We start from the raw sequence: 22,772 nt of genomic DNA, 5'->3' as shown, positions 1-22,772 counted from the left end.
TACTTTTGGAAGGTTTAATTTAATTAGAAACATGATTTAAACTAACCATTTTAAGGTTACAGAATATTCGATCAATATTATGCTATATTTTGAAAAAATATGGCAACTTATATTTAAAGGGTAAAAGTACTCCGGTTTCCTTCGTTTTTCTTAAATTTTATTTTAGCGTATGGTATTAGAAGCACCTGATTTCTTTTACTTATAAGGGACAAGTGATAATGTAATAGTTTTTAGGATCTTTCAAAAGAGAATTATCGTTAGCAGTTAATAAAGCAGGGGGAAAAACAAAATCAAACGGATATTGTACTTTTCCAATAATATTTAATCTAGATTTTATCATAGAGTTTTCTTATTACTATTCGAATATTAAATAAATAGGAAAAAAAGCATAACGGTAAAATGAATTTCCTATATATCGAAAAGAAAATCATTATTTTAGTTACAACAATATTTTATTGCCACAGCTTCGTTAAAGTTTTAACTAAGCTTAACTGTTGTCTAAAATTGGTATTATATTTAAGCATTTTATATTTATTTAACACTGTTTATTATAGTTATTAAACTTTAACAAATGGAGAGCGTAATATTACAATTAAATTAAAATAAAACGTATTTTAATTATAATTATTTTGAAGAATAAAGCAAATCTGGGAAATAAATGTATTTTAAAATATTCTGAAGGAATAGTTTGCAATAATCCATTCTGTATGGTTTCTTTAAAACATTATCACCAAAATATTTAAGAAATTATTTAAATTTGCAAGAAAAATTAAAATAAAAAGGAAATTTTCTCAATAAAGTCCACAACTCATTTCAAAATCTCGTTCAGTGAGTTTTTAAAGTAGAACTTTAAATTTTAATAGAAATAAATTTTTTAGTTTAAAGGAAAGAATTTTATTCATATAAATAAATCTTATCAAAATGCGTTGCATTAGAAAAAAAAGAGATATTTTATGACTCATTTTAATATTTATGTTTAAAGTAAATTACACACCCTGTGTTTTTAAATTGTTATGCTACGTGTAAGTACTCAATTTATTGATTAAAATAAATATTCTTGTGAACGATGTGAGATATTTTAAAATTTCATAAAAAAAATGATTAATGAGTTAATATAAAATATGCAATTTGTTCCTAAATAATAACTTTAGAGGCATTTAGTCGCAGTTTTCAGTAATATACGATAAGAGAAAACATAATCAGTGCATAAATTTGTTCGATTGTTGTTAACAAATAAATTATTTTTCAAGTAATATTATTTGTTTACATAATTTATTTAAAATAAATGAATTCAGAAGCATTATTAATGATGATAAAATAAGAAATATCATTTGATGGAAAGTATAGATAATTTAAAAATTATAGTTAATTTAAAGTTCAAAACTGCTTCAACCGAAAGCATTAAAAATGAAGAAGATAAAACTAACGCAAAGGAATGTCGGACATACTTAGTCACTGAAAAGCATTTGTACTAATATTAAAATGTGTGATTAAAATATGATTATGTACTCAAAAGTATATAATCATTTAGTTAGCCAATAGTTCATGCAAGCATATATTTAGTCAAAATAGTTTGTTGAATTTTATAAAAATAATAATAAATAATAAAAAGCAATGAATAATTTCATAAAATCATAATATAAAATAAAAGTAAATAATATAACATTAATAAATCGTATTAAATTAATAAAATAAATTACTTTCCCATTTAATACATCGTCACACAATTACACACAATTTTATTTGTAAACAAATATCATATACAATTCTATACATCCTTCTATATCTTGTTAGTTCGCATCGTAAAAATTTATAAGTTTTTCTCTACCTATAGTTACAGTGATACAATTTCGAAATGTTCAAAAGGCAACACCCACTGCATTTAATCAAAGCCTAATCCTTTCAATGAAAAACTTATTTAAAGTATAGAAAAAGTGAGTTTAGTCAAAATACTTCATTAAGTTTCGAAGACTAAAAAGAAATTTTCAAAATATCAAAATGAAAACGAATTATGAATGGATAACTTAGGATTAGGCAATAATAAAGTTTTCTTTCAATAATTCGTTCGCAATTTTATATTTTTAAATTTTTTTCAGCAATTGAAACTTATTCTAGGTTAGCCTGAATTTACCTTTTCTATACTTTAAATTTTATATTTGTTTATGTTGAGGACGCAGAGTTTACGATGAAAATTTCCTCCAGCCTTATAGCGTCCTCTTAAGTCATAAAGTCTGCTTATCAATATATACTTAAGAGCGTTTGTTTCACGTTAATACAGTCAATTCGCTATAACTCGAAGTACGATAACTCGAATATTATTATAACTCGATTTTTTTATGAGGTCCCGACCCTTTTATCTTCAATTTCATGTTAATTATTCTCGATTACTCGAATTTTACTCCCTTTAACTCGATTTTTTTGGATCTTTTAAAGCAAGAAAAAAAACCTAGGAGCTGATATCTTGCCCCTTCCTTTGCAACACACACACAATGTCTTTCGCACTCTTCATGGAGAAGCTAAAGCTGTCCCTCTTGAAGTATGTGAACAGTGGTTAAATGAAACGTTACCAAATTTACTTCAAGGATACAGTTAAAATGATGTTTTCAATATTGATGAAATGGGTTTATTTTTTAAATGTCTTCCAAATAAGACTATGATGTTTAAGGATGAAAACTGCTCAGGGGGTAAAATGAGCAAGGAACGTTTGACTGTCCTAGTTGGAGGAAATGCGTCTGGGACAGAGAAATTGCCCTTACTTGTTATCGGAAAATACCGAAATCCCCGATGTTTCAAGAATGTAAAAACGTATCCTTTGGATTACAAGTCTAACAAAAGTAACATCAGTATTAATTGAAGACTATGTAAAAAAATTGGATCTGAAATTCTTCGCTAAGAAAAGAAAACGCCAAACACAACAGCAAAGTTGCAGCCGATGGACCAGGGTATCATAAAGTGCTTCAAACAGTCTTATCGTAAATGGCTTGTCAGAAAAATTATCTTAAATATTGTAAGCATTTAGAAGATTTGTAATTAATAAGCATTAATTAAATAATCCGACAATATTTTGAAAGTCCAAAACCGAAACTAACGGTAAGTCGAACTTCCGATATGTCGAAGTTTTTCGTCAGTCCTATCAGATTCGAGTTATCGCGAATTCACTGTATACTGATTGATAAAAATTATTCAAAAATAACTTAGTAATACTAGCTTTCATAAAAATGATCTAGGGAACAAAAAATGATGCAAATATAAAGTTATTGACTCTATTTTTATGTTTTATATTGTGCAATACTATTTTTATGCATTACGAGATTTATGTAAATTACTTTAAATTATTATTAAAAATTAAGCTCTTAGACGCATCTGAAATAGAAAAACTGTCCTGTTCTACCAGTCTTCTATTTATCGGTGATTTTTTCCTTGTAACATTTTATCACTGTTATGCCTTAGGCGAAATAGCGTTTGCGCCTACATAGAAGATACAAACAAGAATGACCCAGCATATTATTTACGTTGGTCTAATGAGTTTTTGATTGTGACATCAACTAAGTATATAACAAGTTTAATCGTATGAAAATGATATCTTTAGCATCTGAATACAATAAATGTTTGTTATTGTTTATGATTATTTCTCCCTTATTCACGTTGCAAGATATTTATGATATGAATTTTAACTTAGTATCATTCAATTTTACAACCTTTTTACTTGCAAATAAAGGTTTTAAAATTAAAAGATCAATCTGTATACTGCGCATTTATTTATTCATAATTTTTTTTTTGGTATTCGTGATTCAGATTATTTTGAGCAAACACTTTATTTATTATTAGAATTATACATTTAAAAAAATCTGTTTAATGTGTGACTTGTCAACGAAAAACGAACAGAACTGAGTTTTGATACAATTTTACGTGCTTTTTGCACAACGTTATTTATTGGAACTAAACGGTTACGCAAAAATTTTAAAAACACAAGATCGTATTCACATTTCTAAATGATATTCATTTTTTTTTTGATGAATTAAATGCTTAAATAGGATTTTGAGTCTGAAATTAAGAATAAATAATTTAAGAAAGTAAATTAAATAAATAAAATAAATAAATAAATTAAATAAATAACTTAAATAAATAAAATAAATAATTTAAAAAAGTAAATTAAATAAATAACTTAAATAAATAAATAAAATAAATAATTTAAAAAAGTAAATTAAATAAATAAATTAAATAAATAGCTTAAATAAATAAACTAAATAAATAATTTAAATTAATAAATTATTAAGTAAATAGAAATGAAATAAATGCATAAACAAATAAAGAAAAAGACAATTAAATTAATTATTAAAATTAAAAATCTAGTCTAACGTACTGAATTTTAGGATTTTCCCACAGTGAACATTACGAGTTTCTTTTTTTCCTTTTCTTTTATATTTTTACAAAATATGTCCCCTTTAGATTGATGCTAAATAGATAAGTCCTATTTATAGAAGAAACAGATCCAAACAGAAATCCAACACACGCGAGTATAACATAGGTATTGCATATAAAAAATGTATTACGTATATGTTTACGAATTAGAAAAAAATGTATAACAAACTTCATATATATAAATAAAAGAAACATTGTAATATCAAACACAATTCTAGTTAAGTAATCCAACAATAAAAAAATCATTATTAGTAATTAATTTAAAATTTTTCGATATAGATTGATGTTGAACGGAGGATAAATTTAATCCAGTTCCAAAAAGAATTCTCACGCACGCTCGTGACACTTTTATTTTAAATTTTGGAACAATATCTATAAAAAAAATTACTATATATTCCTATTTATGTATGTAAAATAAAAATACAGTTAGTGGGAACAGTGGCACACAACAAGAGACAATACAGTAACAAACTTCATAGATACTGATACCATTAGAGGGGATACTGCGATCATTTGGTATGATAAGGGGGTTGACGGTGGTTCTAAATTTACAAAATAGTAATAATGATATATATATGGACGGTCCCTCATAACAGAACCAATGAAAATGTGAGTATGGTAGGAAAGAAAAAGCGTGTTATGAAAAACGTAATCCACTTACGCATTAAAGCGTAAAATTTTAATTGTTGTATACATTACGACGATATAGAATCGCCATCATCTTGAAAAAAAAAAAAGAAAAAAGAAAAACTGCACTTCCCATCGCTTTTGAATACATCCTTGTGCCACCGTTATGGACCATAAAGGAAGGAAAAGTGCCCAAAATGCGAAACCGAGTTGATATTATTGGCGTTGACAGGGCAACAATGAAAACGAATTAGGAAAAAGGCTATCGCTTTTGATATCAGATACTCTCGTTTTTATCTCTAAAGATCTAATTCTCTATTTTTAAGTACAACGCTAGCAGTTTTTTTATAACATGAGGTATGCTGCTTTAAATTTTTTGTTTATTTATATACTTATATTTTAACTGAAGCATTTGATAAATTTTAAGAACAAGGTGGTTATAACATTAATTAAAAACTTTATTCGTTTCAAAACTATACAGATTGTAAATAACAGTCGATATGTTTCAAGCGCTCAAAAATAGGCCCCCATTTTCAAGACTTGCCAGGCATGAATGAGGAGAAACATAAGTGATTTGAAAATAAACGCTAAGTTGCCAACGAAAAAATAAAGGTGCAAAATAAAACTATAAAAACCGCAGTAGCAGAGAGAGAAAAAGGATGAAAAACAGAACAAGAAAAGCTAAAGTAGTTGAGAGGGGAAAGTTAGGGTGAAATGCATTTCAACTTTATTAAGTCAGCACAATTGCCAACAATTGACAAGTCTTGAAAATGAGTGCCGATTTTTGAAAGCTTAAAAATTTTTTGACTGTTATTTCCAATTTGTATATTTTTGAAGTAAATTAAGTTTTTAACCAATATAATATCTTAAAGCTTCAGTTTCTTAGGATTATTTACGGTAGTAACTATCATTGGGATGGTTATAAATTAAGTATAAATGTACGGAATAAATTGATGTATAAAAAGTAAATGTTTCATGGTAAGAACTGTAAACAAAATTTCAATTAATTTACCGTAAACAAAATTTAAAATTATCCGACATCATTAAATTTAAGCTTGCTTTGCAGTATTTGTGCTTATTCATTGAAATTACACTGAAAGTACCAAAGATATCCCTCGTCAGTCGGGAAGATATAGCTCTGAAGTTATGTATAAAATTCATTTTATCTACTTCAAAGCAATTATTAAGATATAAACTTTGAAAAACTACAATTTTTATCTTTAATATACCTTCAAGCTTCATTTATCCAGCAGGTGACGAGCAGGGTTGCTTGCATAAGGTTACGATAATTTAAGACTTTTTCCTTAAACGAAAACTTTATTATTTGCGTGTAAAAAGCTAAATTTACAAGATTAACTTATAAAATTAGAATAAAATTTCTATTATTTCGAGTAATAAATTTAAATGTTACAGCATGATTTCGCATATTAAAAACATTTTTCACAATAGCACTTTATTAGTTGAATGATTTGTACGAGAAATAGCTTGAAATTAAAATTTTTTTATAAATATCTAAATCGCGCTTTAGGCGAATTCTACGATTCTCTAAAAACTATTTTGTCCCAATTTAAATTTTCAATAATTTATATTTCGACAACAAAACACATAAAATGTTTTGCATACATTATTTCATAACCAAAAAAATTTACTGAATAAAAAAAATCAGCTTTATTTGAGAGTGACACTATAGGTACTTTCTTTGCTAGATGTTCTTCTTTTAACTGTGTTGTCGAGATTTTAATTTAAAATTTGTCTTTAAAATCATTAAGATTCCAACTATGTATATGGCATCTTTCTCATGGTTCGTCATGTATGGTAATGAAGAAGTTGTAACTCTTCTTAAAGAGGATCAACCAATTGTATTTAACTTATATATTGCATTATCTAAACATGTTTTATTGTTAATCTTAAATGCATAATTAATTTTTTGCTCATTTAATTTGGTCATTTGCTATTACTTTATTATTAGTTTATTGTTAAAATATTGGTGTACTTTGAGTTAAAATGACGTAAATTTATTGCAACCTCAGAAAAGTTATATAAACATATTACTGTAGCCATTTCTTACGGATTTTCCGGATGGTTTAATTTTTATATTTAATTAAAAAGATATAGAGATCATTAATAAGATATGGAGACTCATTAAAATATATAGAGATTTTTTATTTCATTCCTAGATATACAAATTTAATTTAGAATTGATTTTAATAGCAAGTTGATTTTTTAATTTTAATTTCACTACCACTAAAGGAGAATCCTTCTTATAGAGCGAAAAAATTATCACGCATGCTGTTAACTTTTGATTACATGGTACTTTTTATTTTTATAATGCTTGTTAACTTCTTTAAAATTTAATTGCACGATATAATTAATGATAGAAATAATGAAATGATACAATACAGTTTAAATGAAACAAAAAATTAATCATTTTAATTTTGAATTAAGGTTTCATGTTAGTCCTAGTCCTGGCATTGTCTTTTTTTTTCGAAAGAGCAGTATTAATAATAAGTTTTCAATTTTTTTTGTACTCGAAAACACTTTTTCTATTATATTGAACTAAGAATACTAAAAATTAATTTTTTATTTCTAATAGAATGGTTCCTAAAAGTATGTTTTTAAAATTAAAATCTCATAAATTATTTTTTCTTTAATAAAAAAAATTTAAAAGTACATTAATTTATGTGCATTGAAATAAAAAATAATTTTCCCACAAGTTTGATTTTTCAATTTAAAAATCACTTGTGCGTGAAATTAATGAGTTATGTACTAAAATGATTTTGGATATGAAAACAATTTCAAAGTACCCATGAACTTTAATTCTGTTATAAATATTTTCAAAGCTCATGCAAAATATTTTAAACTGGTTTTCAAATTAAAAACTACTGACAAAGCACATGAATAATTTACAGCAATGTCAGAGTTGTTCAATGTCCTCTCTCTATTGTCTTTTTCCATGTTGATTTAATAACTTATTCCATAACTGGTTATAGCACATTAAAATTAAATGTTTAGCAATTAAATAGTTTAATTATGACATTAAGGAACACAAAATGATGTCTAGATATTTCTAATATTCGAGTAACTTCATTAAGATATTGCAAGGATATATTGTGTTCCATGGAAATTTTATTTTCAATTTTACTTTTAATTTAAGTTGTTTAGATTACAGTAATAAAAGCGGATATGAATGTTACAAATATGACTGGGGCATAGTGAAATTTAGTTAATTTAAAAAAAATTAAATTTAATTATTTATATGTAATTTAGGAAATTAAATTAATGAATTAATGAAATTTAGGAATTGAAGACAAAATGTGAATGGGCAAACATAATTTAGTTTTCGACAAATAATTAACTTAAATTTTAAGGTGAATTACTCCCACACTGCGTTCTAAATAACTCCAAAATATTCCATTTATTTATATATTTATATTAATGTATTCCATTTATTATTTAGAAAAGTACAATAAAAAAAGAAATAAAATTTAAAAATAATAAATGCCTTCCCGTGCGTCTGCGTACCTTCAATACGAATGGCCTATTTACTAGTGTTTATTCTTTCCGAAGAATGCAAAAAAAAGTAGTTTGAGTTCTAATGGATCGTCCTTGAAGATAGCGTTAAGGTTGAATATTATAACAACATAGCCAAAAATACTAATTATTATTGTTAAAGTTATAATAATAAAAAAAAGCAAACATTGCATAGTCATATTCATATGATCCTTCCTTTTCAAAATGACCTTGGATCAGGCGATGAGCAAGAGGTTAACGGGTAAAAGACTTCGAAAAGGCCAAACTAGCTATTGATGAAAAAATTGCGAAATAGAATTTTTTGAATGTGACTTAAAAGAACTCGATATCGAATCAGTGTTCTTTAGAAAAGAACAAAGAAAGACTACATATGCAAGGTCCATTTCAATTCTTATTGTTTCTTGGTACAGTGACTGAGACCATCAGAACATTCCTCATAAATTCAGAACGGGGTAAATGCGCAGTTTTTATGAGTCACATAAGCTGATACGAACTGGAAAAATTTTTTCTTCTTTTTTGATTGACATCACAGAACAATTTTGACGTTTCAGAACAATGGCTGATGTGATAAGAACAAAAAAGGTTAGAGAATGGCCGATATTTTAATACGCAGTTCTGCTTTTCGAACGTGATCTAAAAAAGAGTAATAATGATAAAATGATGCGTTTAAAATAAACTAACGGCAATTTATGCTTTGGCAAAATTGATTTAGCATTTGGATTTTTGATTTTTTTTTAAATGACCTCTTTATGTAAAATTCGACAAGTTATTTTCGAAATTTATGATTCGCATTGTTTTGTTGATAAAGGAAGTTGTTCAGAGTGTTGTGATTTAAATAAATATAGATTTTTTCAAGACTGAATCAACATAAAAAATAATGTTTATTTTTCTATCTAATTTTCTTAAAAATAATAATTTTGAAGGAGTTAACATTAAATATCTTCTTTTCATTAATGAATTTCTTCCAAAAGAATACAGCGAAAAATTTTAGTTGGTTTGTAATATCCAGTATTTTAAGTAGCTAATAAATGTATTATTTTGTTATGTTACGTGACTTTCAGACATTTGAAGATAAATTCTTAAAAAATAATAAAGATTTATATTAAACACACATTTTATACATTTACAATGCCTGTCATTTGAGATCTTGTAAATTTTAAATTAAATGTTGTTTTTATTTATATAGGAATCAGTTTTTTCTATTTTATTCAACTGATTTTTTTGTAAATAACACGACCAACAAACAGAAATAGGATATTGATATTTAGAATTCATTATTTCAAATATACCAATAATACATGCATTTAGTATTAGACAAATACCTTCATTCAAATTTTCAAAAAAACTTTTAATAAGCTGATAGTTATACTATTGTATTTAATGGAATAATTTATACTAAATTCGACCAAAAAATATATTAATATCTTTAAATGTTAGATAATTTCATTAGAATTATGTATAGAATAAGACTTTTACTTCATTCTTATTAAGTCAGGTTATGCACTGCTTCAATAAGATTTTATTAATTTTATTTAAATGATATCCATTAATTTAAAAAGAAAATAAATAAAGTATTTAAAGTAATAAAGTTCAATTTAATCCACATTTGCACAATCACTTGGTAAACTAGTTTTTTCGATAAACAATTCTATAACCTTATTTTAATACTACTTATTTGAGATAAATTTTAATAGATTTTACAATGATCTATTTTAGAACTAAGCCATTTTGCAGTTTATTGTAGTCAATTGTTTAAAAAGTTGGTGTTTCAATAAAAATTTCTCCATTTTATTTAAATTGTATTTTATTTAATTATATTACTTCATTTTATAGTTTAAAATGCATGAATTTTAACTTTATTATTTTATTTTCATATTTCAGAAAATAAGATCAATGCAATTTTGACTTTACTGCAATTTTATATGAACAGTGAGAATTTATGTGATCTAATATTATCTAATAACCTCCCAACACGAGAAAAAAATTTTTATAAATCAGTCGAACAATATTTCATTAAAAATTCGACCTCCATATTATCCAAGGTACTTTTAGCAAGGATTATCTAAAATTAAGGATCATTTTATTTATAGCGGTAAAATTTTCTCAGGGTTCTTATTGCTACAGACAAACAGTTGCTGGACCATTGAGGCCACTACAAGTAGATGACGAAGTTGTCTACATTCTTTTTTACCATCTGACTTCCTGGATTCGGGGATGAAAACAAATTCTTAACGCCGTGGAAATAACCCAACAGGTTTTCTCAGCCAGTTTTAAGAAGAAAAGAAAGATAAAACATTCCTTTCATGCTATTATCGTAATCGCTAGCAGGATAAGTTAATGCTTCTGGCGACGCACGCCGGTTTTTGCCAACCATCGCCATTTGCTAAACCGTCGAACAATTTTCATAATTCAGACGATCTCGTTTCGTGTTTATTTGAAGTTGGGTTTAATTTATGACAGGATATCCTTCCATTATATTAAGTAACCACTGGGATAAGAAAAAAAAATAACCGCATTTATTAAAAGAGAAATGAGAATGAACTTTGATGGCACATTAAACTGCTGATTAAAATTTATTTTATACATAGGCTCTCCTTCATTACTTATTGTATTTTACACAACGTTTGAAAAGTATTGAATAATTATTTAAAAATTTAAACCGCTTGAGCTTCTTAATCAGTTTAAAAACTATCTTCGCCCAAACACTGTCTTGATTTGATTAAATTTATTTCAAATAAGTAACAATTAAATGTTAAAAAGAGCACACATTTTTAATTACACGATTAACAGTGTATTTCAAGATCAATGTTCCAATTTCCTATTCTAAACTTATTTTTGGATGTGTGATATATCAAGTCCTGTCTGTTTAAGTTACACATTGTTGAATAACCCAAATTTGTAAAGTGTGCTAAATTTGAAAAGTAAATTTGCTTTACTCTAGAGGCAAATATAAAAATGAAACTTTTCGCCATTTTTAAATTAGGAGACAACAGATTTAAAGGTTATTATTCTTTAATATTGAAACGCAAACGATTTTGTAATAACATTTAATTACTCCGCAAGAAATGTGTAAAGCTATTCTCTGATGTTAAACAACTAGAAAATTGTATTTACTAAAAAAAAAAAAAGTTTAAATCAGAATCAAATTTAACATAACTTACAAGTAATTATTGTTTACACATTTTTAAATTGAAACAGTTTCGCTCTATATCATACTTTATACAGATAATAATGTTGAAAAAGAAAACAAACTTGAAAACGATTACGAAACTGTAGAACTTAAAAAATCGTTTGCCTCGGGGTTTTTTAAAAAATTGAAATGCAATTTTATTTGAAGTCACTTTAATTCAATAAGTTAAAATTATTTTCAGTGATAAAATGCATATAGTACCACAAATTAAAAACAAAGTTTAAAGTTATTTTTAATGAAAAGCTAGCGTAAAGAGAGATTTGGCGTTAATAATAGAATTATCAGACTAAATAAACACTCACATTTTTCACAAAGTTGAGTTATTTTTGAAAATTTATTCCATCTAAATATGAATCACATAAACTTAATAATATGTTATTAGATAAAAGGGTAATAATAATTATAATAAACTCTTTCCAGCAGTATGCAAATTTCAAGATAATTAAAATGAAAATTTAGATTAAATTCCTATTATTTTCTCTTCTTTGAAATAATACATTTGAGAAATTAATATACTGGAAATCCTTTTCTGGAAATCTTTTTTTTTTCAAAACAGCATATTTTTAAATGAAAGAAAAAAAATTAGAAACAGAACTAGAAAATAAATAAGTAAATAATTTTTTTTATTAGGAGACGAGCATTAAAAAGAACCAAAATATTATGCGAATTTGCCGCAAATTAAATAAAAATGTGTTACATTAAATTATGTAATTGAGTTTAAGAAATACATTATTAAAATTTAACTTAGCACCATATTGAACTTGCAGCAAATTTGAATGATATTATCGTTCAACATGCTCAAACATTTCTAACAATGTAGTCAATCATCTTAGTCTATTAATGCTCCATTTTTGAATTTCTAAAACGTTATTACAAATATTAGAACCATGTTAAAGTCATTTATTAATTTAAACTTTAATACATGCCTACTAATTGTTACTTTTAACTTCATACTGTTTTACACGAATGCTCAATATTCTATTTGAATTAAGTACATGAGAAGTCATTTTGAAATGAAGAAATCAATCAAAATATTGAACCTTAATAACAAACTAGTGCTAAATGTCTAATCATAAAATCAATTCAATTTACGAAGTCAATTTTGATACATAAGAGGTAAATAAACACATTAAAACATTAAATAAACAAACAACAGAAAGGCTCCCGTGTGTTTGCAGGCAGTGTACTGATGAAGTACTGTTCTGCAAACACACATTTATATTTCCAAATGTCTAATTAATAGTTGAGAAAAAAATAAATTTGAATCAATAATATGGTGATGAAGACGTTTACTAACTACTTCGCAATAAATAGGATATTTGAGTTTTTGATGTCAAGGCCATAGTTTTTGAAGGAATCTATTTAATCATTCATTTAAGCGTTTCAAATATATAAGAAACAAATTTAAACTGTTTCAGGGATACATTAAATGGAAGAAAAATAAATATCAGAAAAGTCCAAAATATAACCGGTTTACTTAATAGTTGAGAAAACGTGTTGACATAACCTAGTTTTGAGGCGTTCGTGTTATAAATACTTTATTGATTACTTAAAAGATTCTGCTTTAGTTTTAAGCAGGGCTATATAGTCAAAATCGAAAATAATTTGAATAGGAGTCAGAATCCGAAAGATTTTTTTGAATCTAATTCCAGTTCGCTAAAAGAAAAGTATTTGATCTCATAAAAATTGTTCACACCAATATTTATATTGTGAACAAAAATATTAATGGAATGAATATTCAGACAAATATTTATTTAAACTACAACTTATCAAAAATGTCATGCATTACATTTGAATGTTGATAAGTTTTTCTTCGATTTAAATATTAAAAACAAGCACTGTTAAAATTTATTGAAACAGCAGATTTATTTATTCTATTATCATCTTATAACATAAAATGAAGTTTTAACTTTGATATATTTACTCTAATCATTCACATACATTTGAAATTCATATTTATTTTATAATAATATTAGTTATATAATATAAATAGAATTAAATGGATATTTTATAAGTCAAAAACTGAGTCGGGCTCGAAAGAAAGTTAGAGTTGAACTGTCTAAAGCTTATTTTTACGGATTTAATAAATATTAAGTTAAGGTTAAATATGTATCCAGACCATTCCAATTTTCAATTGAAATCTTGCGTATTCTATGAAATGTATTGAAAGGAATAAATTGTTGACATATATTTCAACAATGATTAGAAAACTTAATAAGACAAGATTTACCATTTTTATGGAGAAAGAAAAATAGATTGCTACACGGTGAAAGAACTTATTTTAGTCATATTTAGTTATCACACTCATTTATTTATCAAGTCTTTAAATTTAGTGTGGAAGAAGGTATTGAGGAAGTGATAATATTCGAGTGTTTTAGGAATGAAAGAAGGTTCTTAATGCATTTCACAACAAATAACCGACGTATAAACTTCAAAAATCTTACTTTTCGACTCTGCATTTAAACAATTTGAAGCTTACACACAAAAAAATAAAAATTAAGACATAGTCTTTATTCCGTGTAAGCTTTGAAGCTAATAGAATTTTGAATAAATTTTACTGACAATAATTTCAATAAATCTAATGAATATGTCAGAGCAGTTATTTTTGAAAGAAAAACAAAATCACGTATGTTTTGAAAAAATTTAAAAACAGAATAAAAAAATATAAACAGCTATAGCATTTTAAAATCATATTTTGTAAGTAAACGTAACTTCATTTGACGAAATGCCAGATATCAAAACCGATATCAATCCATATTATTTATGAAAAGAGTTACAAATGATATATAATTAAATCGAAATATTTCAAATCTTAATGCTAATCTGAGCGAATGAGGTTTCTTAATATTTACAGATTCATCTACCATTCTGTTTAAAAAAATCCAATTTCCAATATTAAAAAAAACATTAAAAATGTACTAATAATTTTAATTACAAATTTATGACCCAAACAAATAAACTGCATTCAATATCTTCATTGATCTGTGTCAGGTAGTTAATACATAGTGTCAAACGGTGTAATCATATATGAAATGATACGAACAAATAAAAAGAAAGACGCGGTCAATAAATAGTATTTTCTTGATGTAAAGATATTAGATGTCATTAATATTCCACAACAAACGATTGTTTCATGCACAGAATTTACTGAGTTATGCTATTTACGTGATAATAGTGCGTGAGGTTCCAACACCTGCTATTCATATATTGTTCGAAAATTAAGACGTCATATTTAGGCAGTAAGTGCGTTGTATTGAAATAAAGAGAACTGTTTACGTTTTTATTGAACAATAATCCGGGGGCTGAAGAGGATATTGATATATGCCCTAACAGATTGTTTTTGTGAGCATTTTTTTTAAAGAATTTAAAAATTGCGCAATATAACAGGAAAAAAAATTCGGGGAAAATTACCATACTCTATGATAATGGCATTTCTGGTAAAAAAGAATTATAATTCTAGTTAATAAAACTAAAATATACGATATATAAACCATTCATTTGGTAATTTTTCCGTTCGTATTGTAACGGTTCATCGGAAATTCTGGTTTTCTAAGTTATAGTTCTTATTACCACACTTGAGTTCTTATGACCACAGAATTGAAAAGTAAATATAACCAAATAACTGGATATTATGCCATGATCTAACATATCGTGATAAAATTACCCAAATTTTCCTCAGTTACCAAATTTTATCACATATTATCAAACCATATTTTATTGTTAGAATTACCGAAACCATTACCAAAGCGCTCTGGTAAAAATTACCGTACCTTTTGGTGTTCTCATTGAGCCAGAAACATAGTAAATTTTACCATACTTTGGTAGTTTTGACCATACTTTTTCTCTCAGTGAGTATATTTGATAGCAAAACATTAACTGGAAATGTTTAAGTAACAGGAATAAATAAGAGGAATTAAGTAAGAGGAATTAAAACAATTATTATTTTAAAGGAAAACTTTTAAGCAAAATAACTCCTGTTTAATAAATTCATTCAACAATTATTGCCATAATTTTATATTTTTCTCTAAATTGAAGTGAGCCGTGATGGCTCAGGGGATAGAGCTTTTGCCTCTCAATGAGGTGGGTCAGATTTGAATTCTAGCTGTGGCTGGTAGATACGAATTTCGCTTCCAGCTCGCACCGATCACAGTGCTGATGTAAATGTCCTCAGTGATACATGGATTATAGATTAGTATCCGCTTGTCGCAGGGCTAACCGTGAGGCATTTTCGTGGTTTCCCTCTCCCTGTGACACAAATGCGGGTTAGTCTTGTCAAAAAGTTCACCACGAAGACTAGTTTGTCCCATTGTTTGATACAGGAGTTCACTAATTGTCTTCTGGGTTGGGTGAAAACTTACAAGGCTACGGAGTTGAACATTGATAGTCGTAAACTCAGAATTCGGCCGGCTGTTCAATGCTGGTTATAAAATATTAAATTAAATAAAATGTATTTTATTTGTCACTTTGGGTCATAACAAAATATAATCTGCTCTTAATTGAACTTAGTTGCAAAGAATTAAAAAATATTACATTGTCATTCACAAACTTAATTAAATAAAAAGAGTGTTTATAATGTTCAAAGAAAAGTCAAAGGTTTACATTTTAGTTTTAACTCAGATATAAATCTTTTTTGAACAAATAAAATCAAGCATTTAGATCTATAGAGCATTTTAACAGGAAACCCAGTGCTTTTGATTTGCTCGCTTGGCGATAACTTCAATGATTTGATTACATAAGGGATTTGCTTGAAACCATATTGATGGTTCTTTTTCTTCTTCTAATCATTAAGAGAGAAGCAGAAAATAATCTGCAGTAAACAAGGAAGTCTGTGTTTATGGTCATACAATCGATTATGATCTGATTCCCCACATTTACGACCACTTGCAACAAAAGAAAAAATTGTCTCATTATGGTGGAAAAAACTACTGAGAGATGGAATATAAATTTTTTTTTTTTGAAAAACAATTGTAGAAAAACAAAGAAATGTGGTCAATGAATGATCGTAAAAGGAGATTAGACTTTTGCTAACTCTTTAAGAGGGCAGGAAATTTAAAAAAAAAGTTTGGGAAGTAGAATGAAGGAAGATAAACAATTATGTATTTTCTAGTGTTTTGATTTTTTCCGAATCAATTATTCTCTATCATGATGTTTCATAAATGCATGAAGGAATTAATGATTTCATACCTTGATACTAAGAAGCGTATAATAGAATTTAACTTGGGAATTGGAATTTTTTAACAATAGCCTAAATTACAAATGCAATCAGATAAAAATATGCTATGCAAGCATGTTATATAAGTTCTATACAATGATAAATGACATCTCAATACGTTTTACTTTTTATTTAAAAAAAATGATTCAGTACACTATTATTTTATTAAATTTTTTTATTCATCGATTATTATTTTAAGTATTTTACAATGGTTTTCAAATTTCTTCAATATTATTTCTCCCAATTCTTAACTATCGACAAATATATTACAATACTGTATGCTGTCTAGCTATTCCACTATATTTATATTAGAATGATTTACTCTGTCTCAAAAACCTTAAAAATTTAAGTTTGTCTCATATTAAAGTCCATAAAATAATAGGCTTAAGTCAGTTAAGAAGTATATTTCAGGTATTTTGAAGGAAAAAAAAGATTTTTTCATAAATCTTTCCTGGTTGAATAATTATGATAGGGCATAAAAATAAAATAGTTATAGTCTAATAAAAGAGTTATTCAGATAGTTGAGAACATTAAAAACAAAAGACTATACTTAAGATATTTCTCATTCTCTTATATGTTTTATTTTATTAATCTAAATGTGAGTTCATCAGACTTTGAGTTGATTACTGATAACTCAACTTCATTAATTATTTAAAGGACAACGAATTGAAATGTTTAAAACAATTAATTTATGTCTATTAGTAACGTAACACATCTAAAATTATATCTTATTATAAAAATATGTACTAATTAAAATATATCTTAAAATCGAACTCTAGTAGTTATTTTTAAACTACAATATATTCATATTTACTAATAAATTATATATTTTTTTAAAAAAAATGGCTAACTAGTTATAGTTAAAAAAAGATTTCGAGCACAACAATATAACATTTGCTCATTTCGAAAAAAAAAAGAAAGAGGAAAGGCTAATTACTGATAATCCAACTTCATTAATTATTTAAAGGATAACGAATTGAAATGTTTAAAACAATTCATTTATGTCTATTAGTAACGTAACACATCTAAAATTATATCATATAAATATAAAAATATGTACCATTTAATATATATCTTAAAGCCGAACTCTAATCGTTATTTTTAAACTACAACACATTCATATTTGCTAACAAATTATATATTAAAAAAAAATGCTAAATAGTTATATAGTTAAAAAAGATTTCAAGCACAACAGTATAACATTTGCTTGTTTCGTAAAAAAAAGAGGAAACGTTTGTCATGCATAAAATTTTTTTACCCTTCTTTTTTTCTTTCTCTTTTCTTCTTTTCTTTCTTTTGAAAAAAAAAAAGAAGAGAACAAATGACAGTTGATTACTAAATGTTTGAAAATAATAGGAAAAGCTCAGTTTGGCATTTAATAGCATTCTAAGTGCAAGTGAATATTCATGAAAATGAATCTCGTGTTGGAGTATCCCATTTAAAACATAAATAAATAGAATGAAGCAAAAAGTTTATAAAAGTGGACCAACTTGAAAATGGTCAGCCCCCCGCCTGTTCCAGTGAGATACCTGTTGTTGTGTGGGTCAGATGGTTGTTAGTGGGATCAATAGATTTCCGGCTCATAACGCCAGATGTTATTTTACGAATAGAACTGTCGCCAATATATCAGTAGGTGTATTTTTATTCTTATAGCCACACAATTTAGAGAAACTAGTCACGAATTACAGATCACTCGCCTACTTAACTCTTTTGGGTGTCACAAGTGCGAAATAACATAATAGAATTTATTTTATAAATATAATCTGACGCATTTGTGAAAACTAATGGTTTTCTTTCATGGATCACAATGAACAAGAGAGAAAAAAATAGGACTTGATGTTTTTGTAACACTTTTTGATATTGCATGTATTATTCAAAGCTGTAAAGGACTTTTTTATATACACTTATATGGCTAGCATATCGTTGGCTAAATTCATGTAAAATTCTAAATGTATGGGATTTTGATAAACAAGCCTAAGAATTTTCAGAAATTGCTCTTGACCTATATGATATTGTCAATCTATTAAATTCAGCTATTCTACAAAACGTGAAGTTACTGTATAGAATGTTGTCCAACATTTCTAAGCAAAATATGAAATATGCGAATTATATTATGCATTTCATTGTATTGAAGCACGTGTAAAATATTAAGCATTTCATACTTCACCAGTTTACTTTAAGTCATTTTATAGAAGACCTTGACAAAGTAGGTAATATTAAACGTTTAATATTCTGCCGGGTGATTCAATGCATTTTATACAGGTAATAGGTATTCTATTCACATNATATATATATATATACTGTTGTATGTCTAATGAATAAAAAATAAAATTTTTAAGAGCTATGTGAAAGGCTATAGTTACTTTGTTTAAGCTCCTGTATTATTGCTAAAATATGAAATTGTATCAAACTTTAGTTTTTACATACAATTAAGTTGTCTCATGTCTATTAGTACCTTGAAATATTTTTCGAGAGATTTGTATTTATTATACGCTATTTATAAAACAGGATCAGTATTCTATTAATTTCAACTTATTTTATGAGTTCTGCAATTATTTTATCGAAAATTTCCTTTCCAACAAGATTGTTATAATTTATTTTTATCCCCTCTTCTATTTCTATAAGTAGAATTCAGATTAAAAAAATATTATTTAGGAAAATTTTAAAAGATATTTATGGTAAAACACTTAAAAACTAGTTAATAATATATGGGTAAATTTAAAGTTTAATATTCGAATATTATTTACATTGTATAGCAAAGTGAATAGATATGATTTTGTTATAGATTCACAAACAGTATTCGTATATAATGCAATATTTTTAAAAACTGATTTGTAATTGATAACAAAAGCCAAGCATTTTTCTTATATCTATGCTCTACAAGAGCATTAGAGATATATTGATTAATTATATAAAACTACACTACTTACTCAATAATTACCATATGGTTTAATTTAGCTGTGTAGACCTTCAGAATTTATATTAGTAAGCCACATTTTTCCAAAGATGAAAATTTTTTAAACGCTAAACTCTTCCTTAGTATTGTTTCTAGATAGGTATATATTTCGGAAAATTACGCTAAATAACAGCTCACAAGAAAATCCCATTGAAAACATATAAGTATGAATATTTCATACCAAAATTACTTTTGTAGTTACATTTTGTCACAGTTGAAAATTTGGACATGTAGTTTACTATTCAATTACTTTTGGCTTCTGATACATTTAAAACAATAGAATATCTTAATAGTTCATAATTACAGATAAGGTTAAGCTTCTTTTGCATAACTTTATTCAATTTTCTTTTATAATAACTTAAGAAATATTTATTTATATTATTGAAAAAAGGAAGATTTTATTTCTTACTCGTTTTGGAATATTTACCCAAATAAGAAATTTTCAATTATCATAAATATTAGTTTGCTTTAACAATAAATGGAAAAAGCATTTTTATTTTTTTTATACATAAAATGTAGCTATTTATTCATACTAACCCATAAACAAATTATAAATATTTAGAACATTACACCAATATACAAGATTTACTAGAGTCATAAAAATTAAGGAGTCTAATAAAAAATATCAATAAATGAGATTGACTTACCATTTCATATTTTATCTATGATAAGCAGCTGATTTTTTCTTGATAAAATTTGATTCTCCCTTACGACTGGATGTTGTTCCAGGCATACCATTATCCTTTAAATCTAATCCACTGACCAATTGAGCGAGCTCTCTCTCTTTTCTATCCTCATCCCTAGATCTTTCCGGACCATCCCCATCATTTGTTAAAGAGTCATTGGCAAAAAACTGGAGACTGGCCAAACTATTTGATCTGGAACGGTGCTCTTGCCTTATAGAATAAGAAAAAGCTCTTTCATTTAAATGTCCTTTCTTTTTGTAAATCCCGGTGTTAAAAGGAGAATCATCCTGATCCTTTTCTCCCGAACTATCCTTGTCGTTTCCTAATTCTGAGCTATCCACAACAAAAGAAGATTTTTCAGGCGGGGGTGGAGGATGGAATGATTGGGGTTGATAATAGTGTTGTTGTTGCGACACTTGTTTCGAATGACGTCCTTCCCCATTCCTTGCGTAGGCTTCCCTAAATTGCATATTTCTAGGTGCTGTTCCATATTGCATAAAGTATTGTTCATATGGAAAAGCAGCTGGTTGGTATGTTGACACTGGACTGAGTGGCCTGCTCGAAATATAAATTGGCTCTTCATGTCCTGGCAAAGGCATGCGAGTACTCCTGGGCATTCTACGTTCTGTATAATATCCTGCATTTCTATACGGTATTTGTGGGGGTGGAGCCGGTACAGATCCATAATGTCCCATTACAGAAACAGGCCGCATACCATTCATCATTCTTCCATTGCCATTCATTATTATCTGTTGTTCTTTCTGTTTTTTCTTACTTTTTGACTTCGATGGTTTGGGCATCTTTCCATTTTTGTAATCTTTACCATTGAAAAGACTCGGTGATGGGGGAGGAGGAGGTCGAGGAATGCCTCCAGCCATTTGACGAATTTTTGCTTGAGCCGACCTCAGAGTCCCCGATGCTGACTTCATACTCCTCATAGTACCCATTGAATCCACATACAACAATTCTCGCTCTGTGGGAGCAATACCAGTCCATATTTTGTAATTATCATCCTCTTGACTAATATTCCCATTTCTTGGTGGAACATTAGGTTTTATTCCATTAGTGATTTGTTTTTGATTTCCATTGGGTATGGTAGACCCCTCTCCTTTTGAGCGCCAAACCTCAACCTTTTCTAAAGTATTCAATCCGGAAAGAGATTGAGATCTTCTATTTTCCATGAAATAAGGATTTTCATCCATTTGTTTGGCTTGCATGCTATCAGCATATGAATGAAAACAGCAGCGTACAAGAGCGTTAGCGGCGGCTTCTTTTTTACAAATAAAAGCATGACATTCTAAAACTTTAATTCCAGTAGTACGCCTGAGTATGCACGCAAAAAGAGGTGGATGACTCGGATCCGCATACCTGGCAAATGGGCTGTCCAAAGGAAGAAACTTCTCAACTCTTTCTCCATTATTACCAGGTACGACAACATATCTAATAGCGGCACAATAATGCAAAGTCTCAATATTAAAAAATCGAGTTACTTGCCTCATAGATTCATCCACATTCTCCAAAAGTATTCCATTGCTCCATACACTAAGCCAAGAATCAATTCCTTTGGCAGAAAATGACCCCTGTTCCGGATACAGATCCCGTAGTGGCTCCTGTATTCCTTGTAAACCATCTTTAGTAATATGGGGTACAGCCGATCCCAAGTACAGGACACGACACCTACAAATCGGAGTCGTCATCTCTAACAGCCAATAATCTAATTTAAACGATAAAATCCATAGATATGAGATATCTTTAACACAGAACACAAACAAACAGATCGAAGCATCAATAAATGACAACCAATATGGCGTTGCAGCTACAGACGTGTCCGCTTTCAGCTTTGGATAGTTTCCTGTTCTCTTCGCATCAACCGGATTACAACCATTGGCGGAATCTACCTGGTCGGGCAGGTAGTTGGCCAATGAGAGTCGTCCCAGCAACTTTTACACAAATATGCTTCTCTCTTTTCCCTCTTGCAGCAGGTGATGAAGGTCAGTGCTTTTTTTTTTCTTCTTCTTCATCCCCCATCCTACCTACCTGTTGCTCCGTATGTTGGGAAGACAAGAACCGGATTTTTTCATCTCTTCTTAATCAGAAACCGAGCCGCTTACTCATAAAATGAGGGATACGTTTCCGTGGTGAAGTTTT

At 27.5% G+C, this 22,772-nt stretch overlaps 1 protein-coding gene across 1 annotated transcript in view; it reads right to left on the bottom strand.

The window, feature by feature from the left end:
* Positions 1 to 22,549, bottom strand: part of LOC107443428 (uncharacterized) — a 39,179-nt gene extending 16,630 nt beyond the window's left edge. The window contains exon 1 of the mRNA XM_016057282.4: positions 20,586 to 22,549. Coding sequence (XP_015912768.1) covers positions 20,597 to 22,321 — 1,725 coding nt within the window. The 5' untranslated portion in view covers positions 22,322 to 22,549 and the 3' untranslated portion in view covers positions 20,586 to 20,596. The remainder of the gene's footprint in view (positions 1 to 20,585) is intronic.
* Positions 22,550 to 22,772: the final 223 nt, after the last annotated feature.

The sequence above is a fragment of the Parasteatoda tepidariorum genome, chromosome 3 (assembly GCF_043381705.1).
Source record: "Parasteatoda tepidariorum isolate YZ-2023 chromosome 3, CAS_Ptep_4.0, whole genome shotgun sequence".
Lineage (NCBI taxonomy): Eukaryota > Metazoa > Arthropoda > Arachnida > Araneae > Theridiidae > Parasteatoda > Parasteatoda tepidariorum.
Note: the sequence above shows the minus strand (reverse complement) of the source record. Positions and strands in the feature narration are given on the sequence as shown.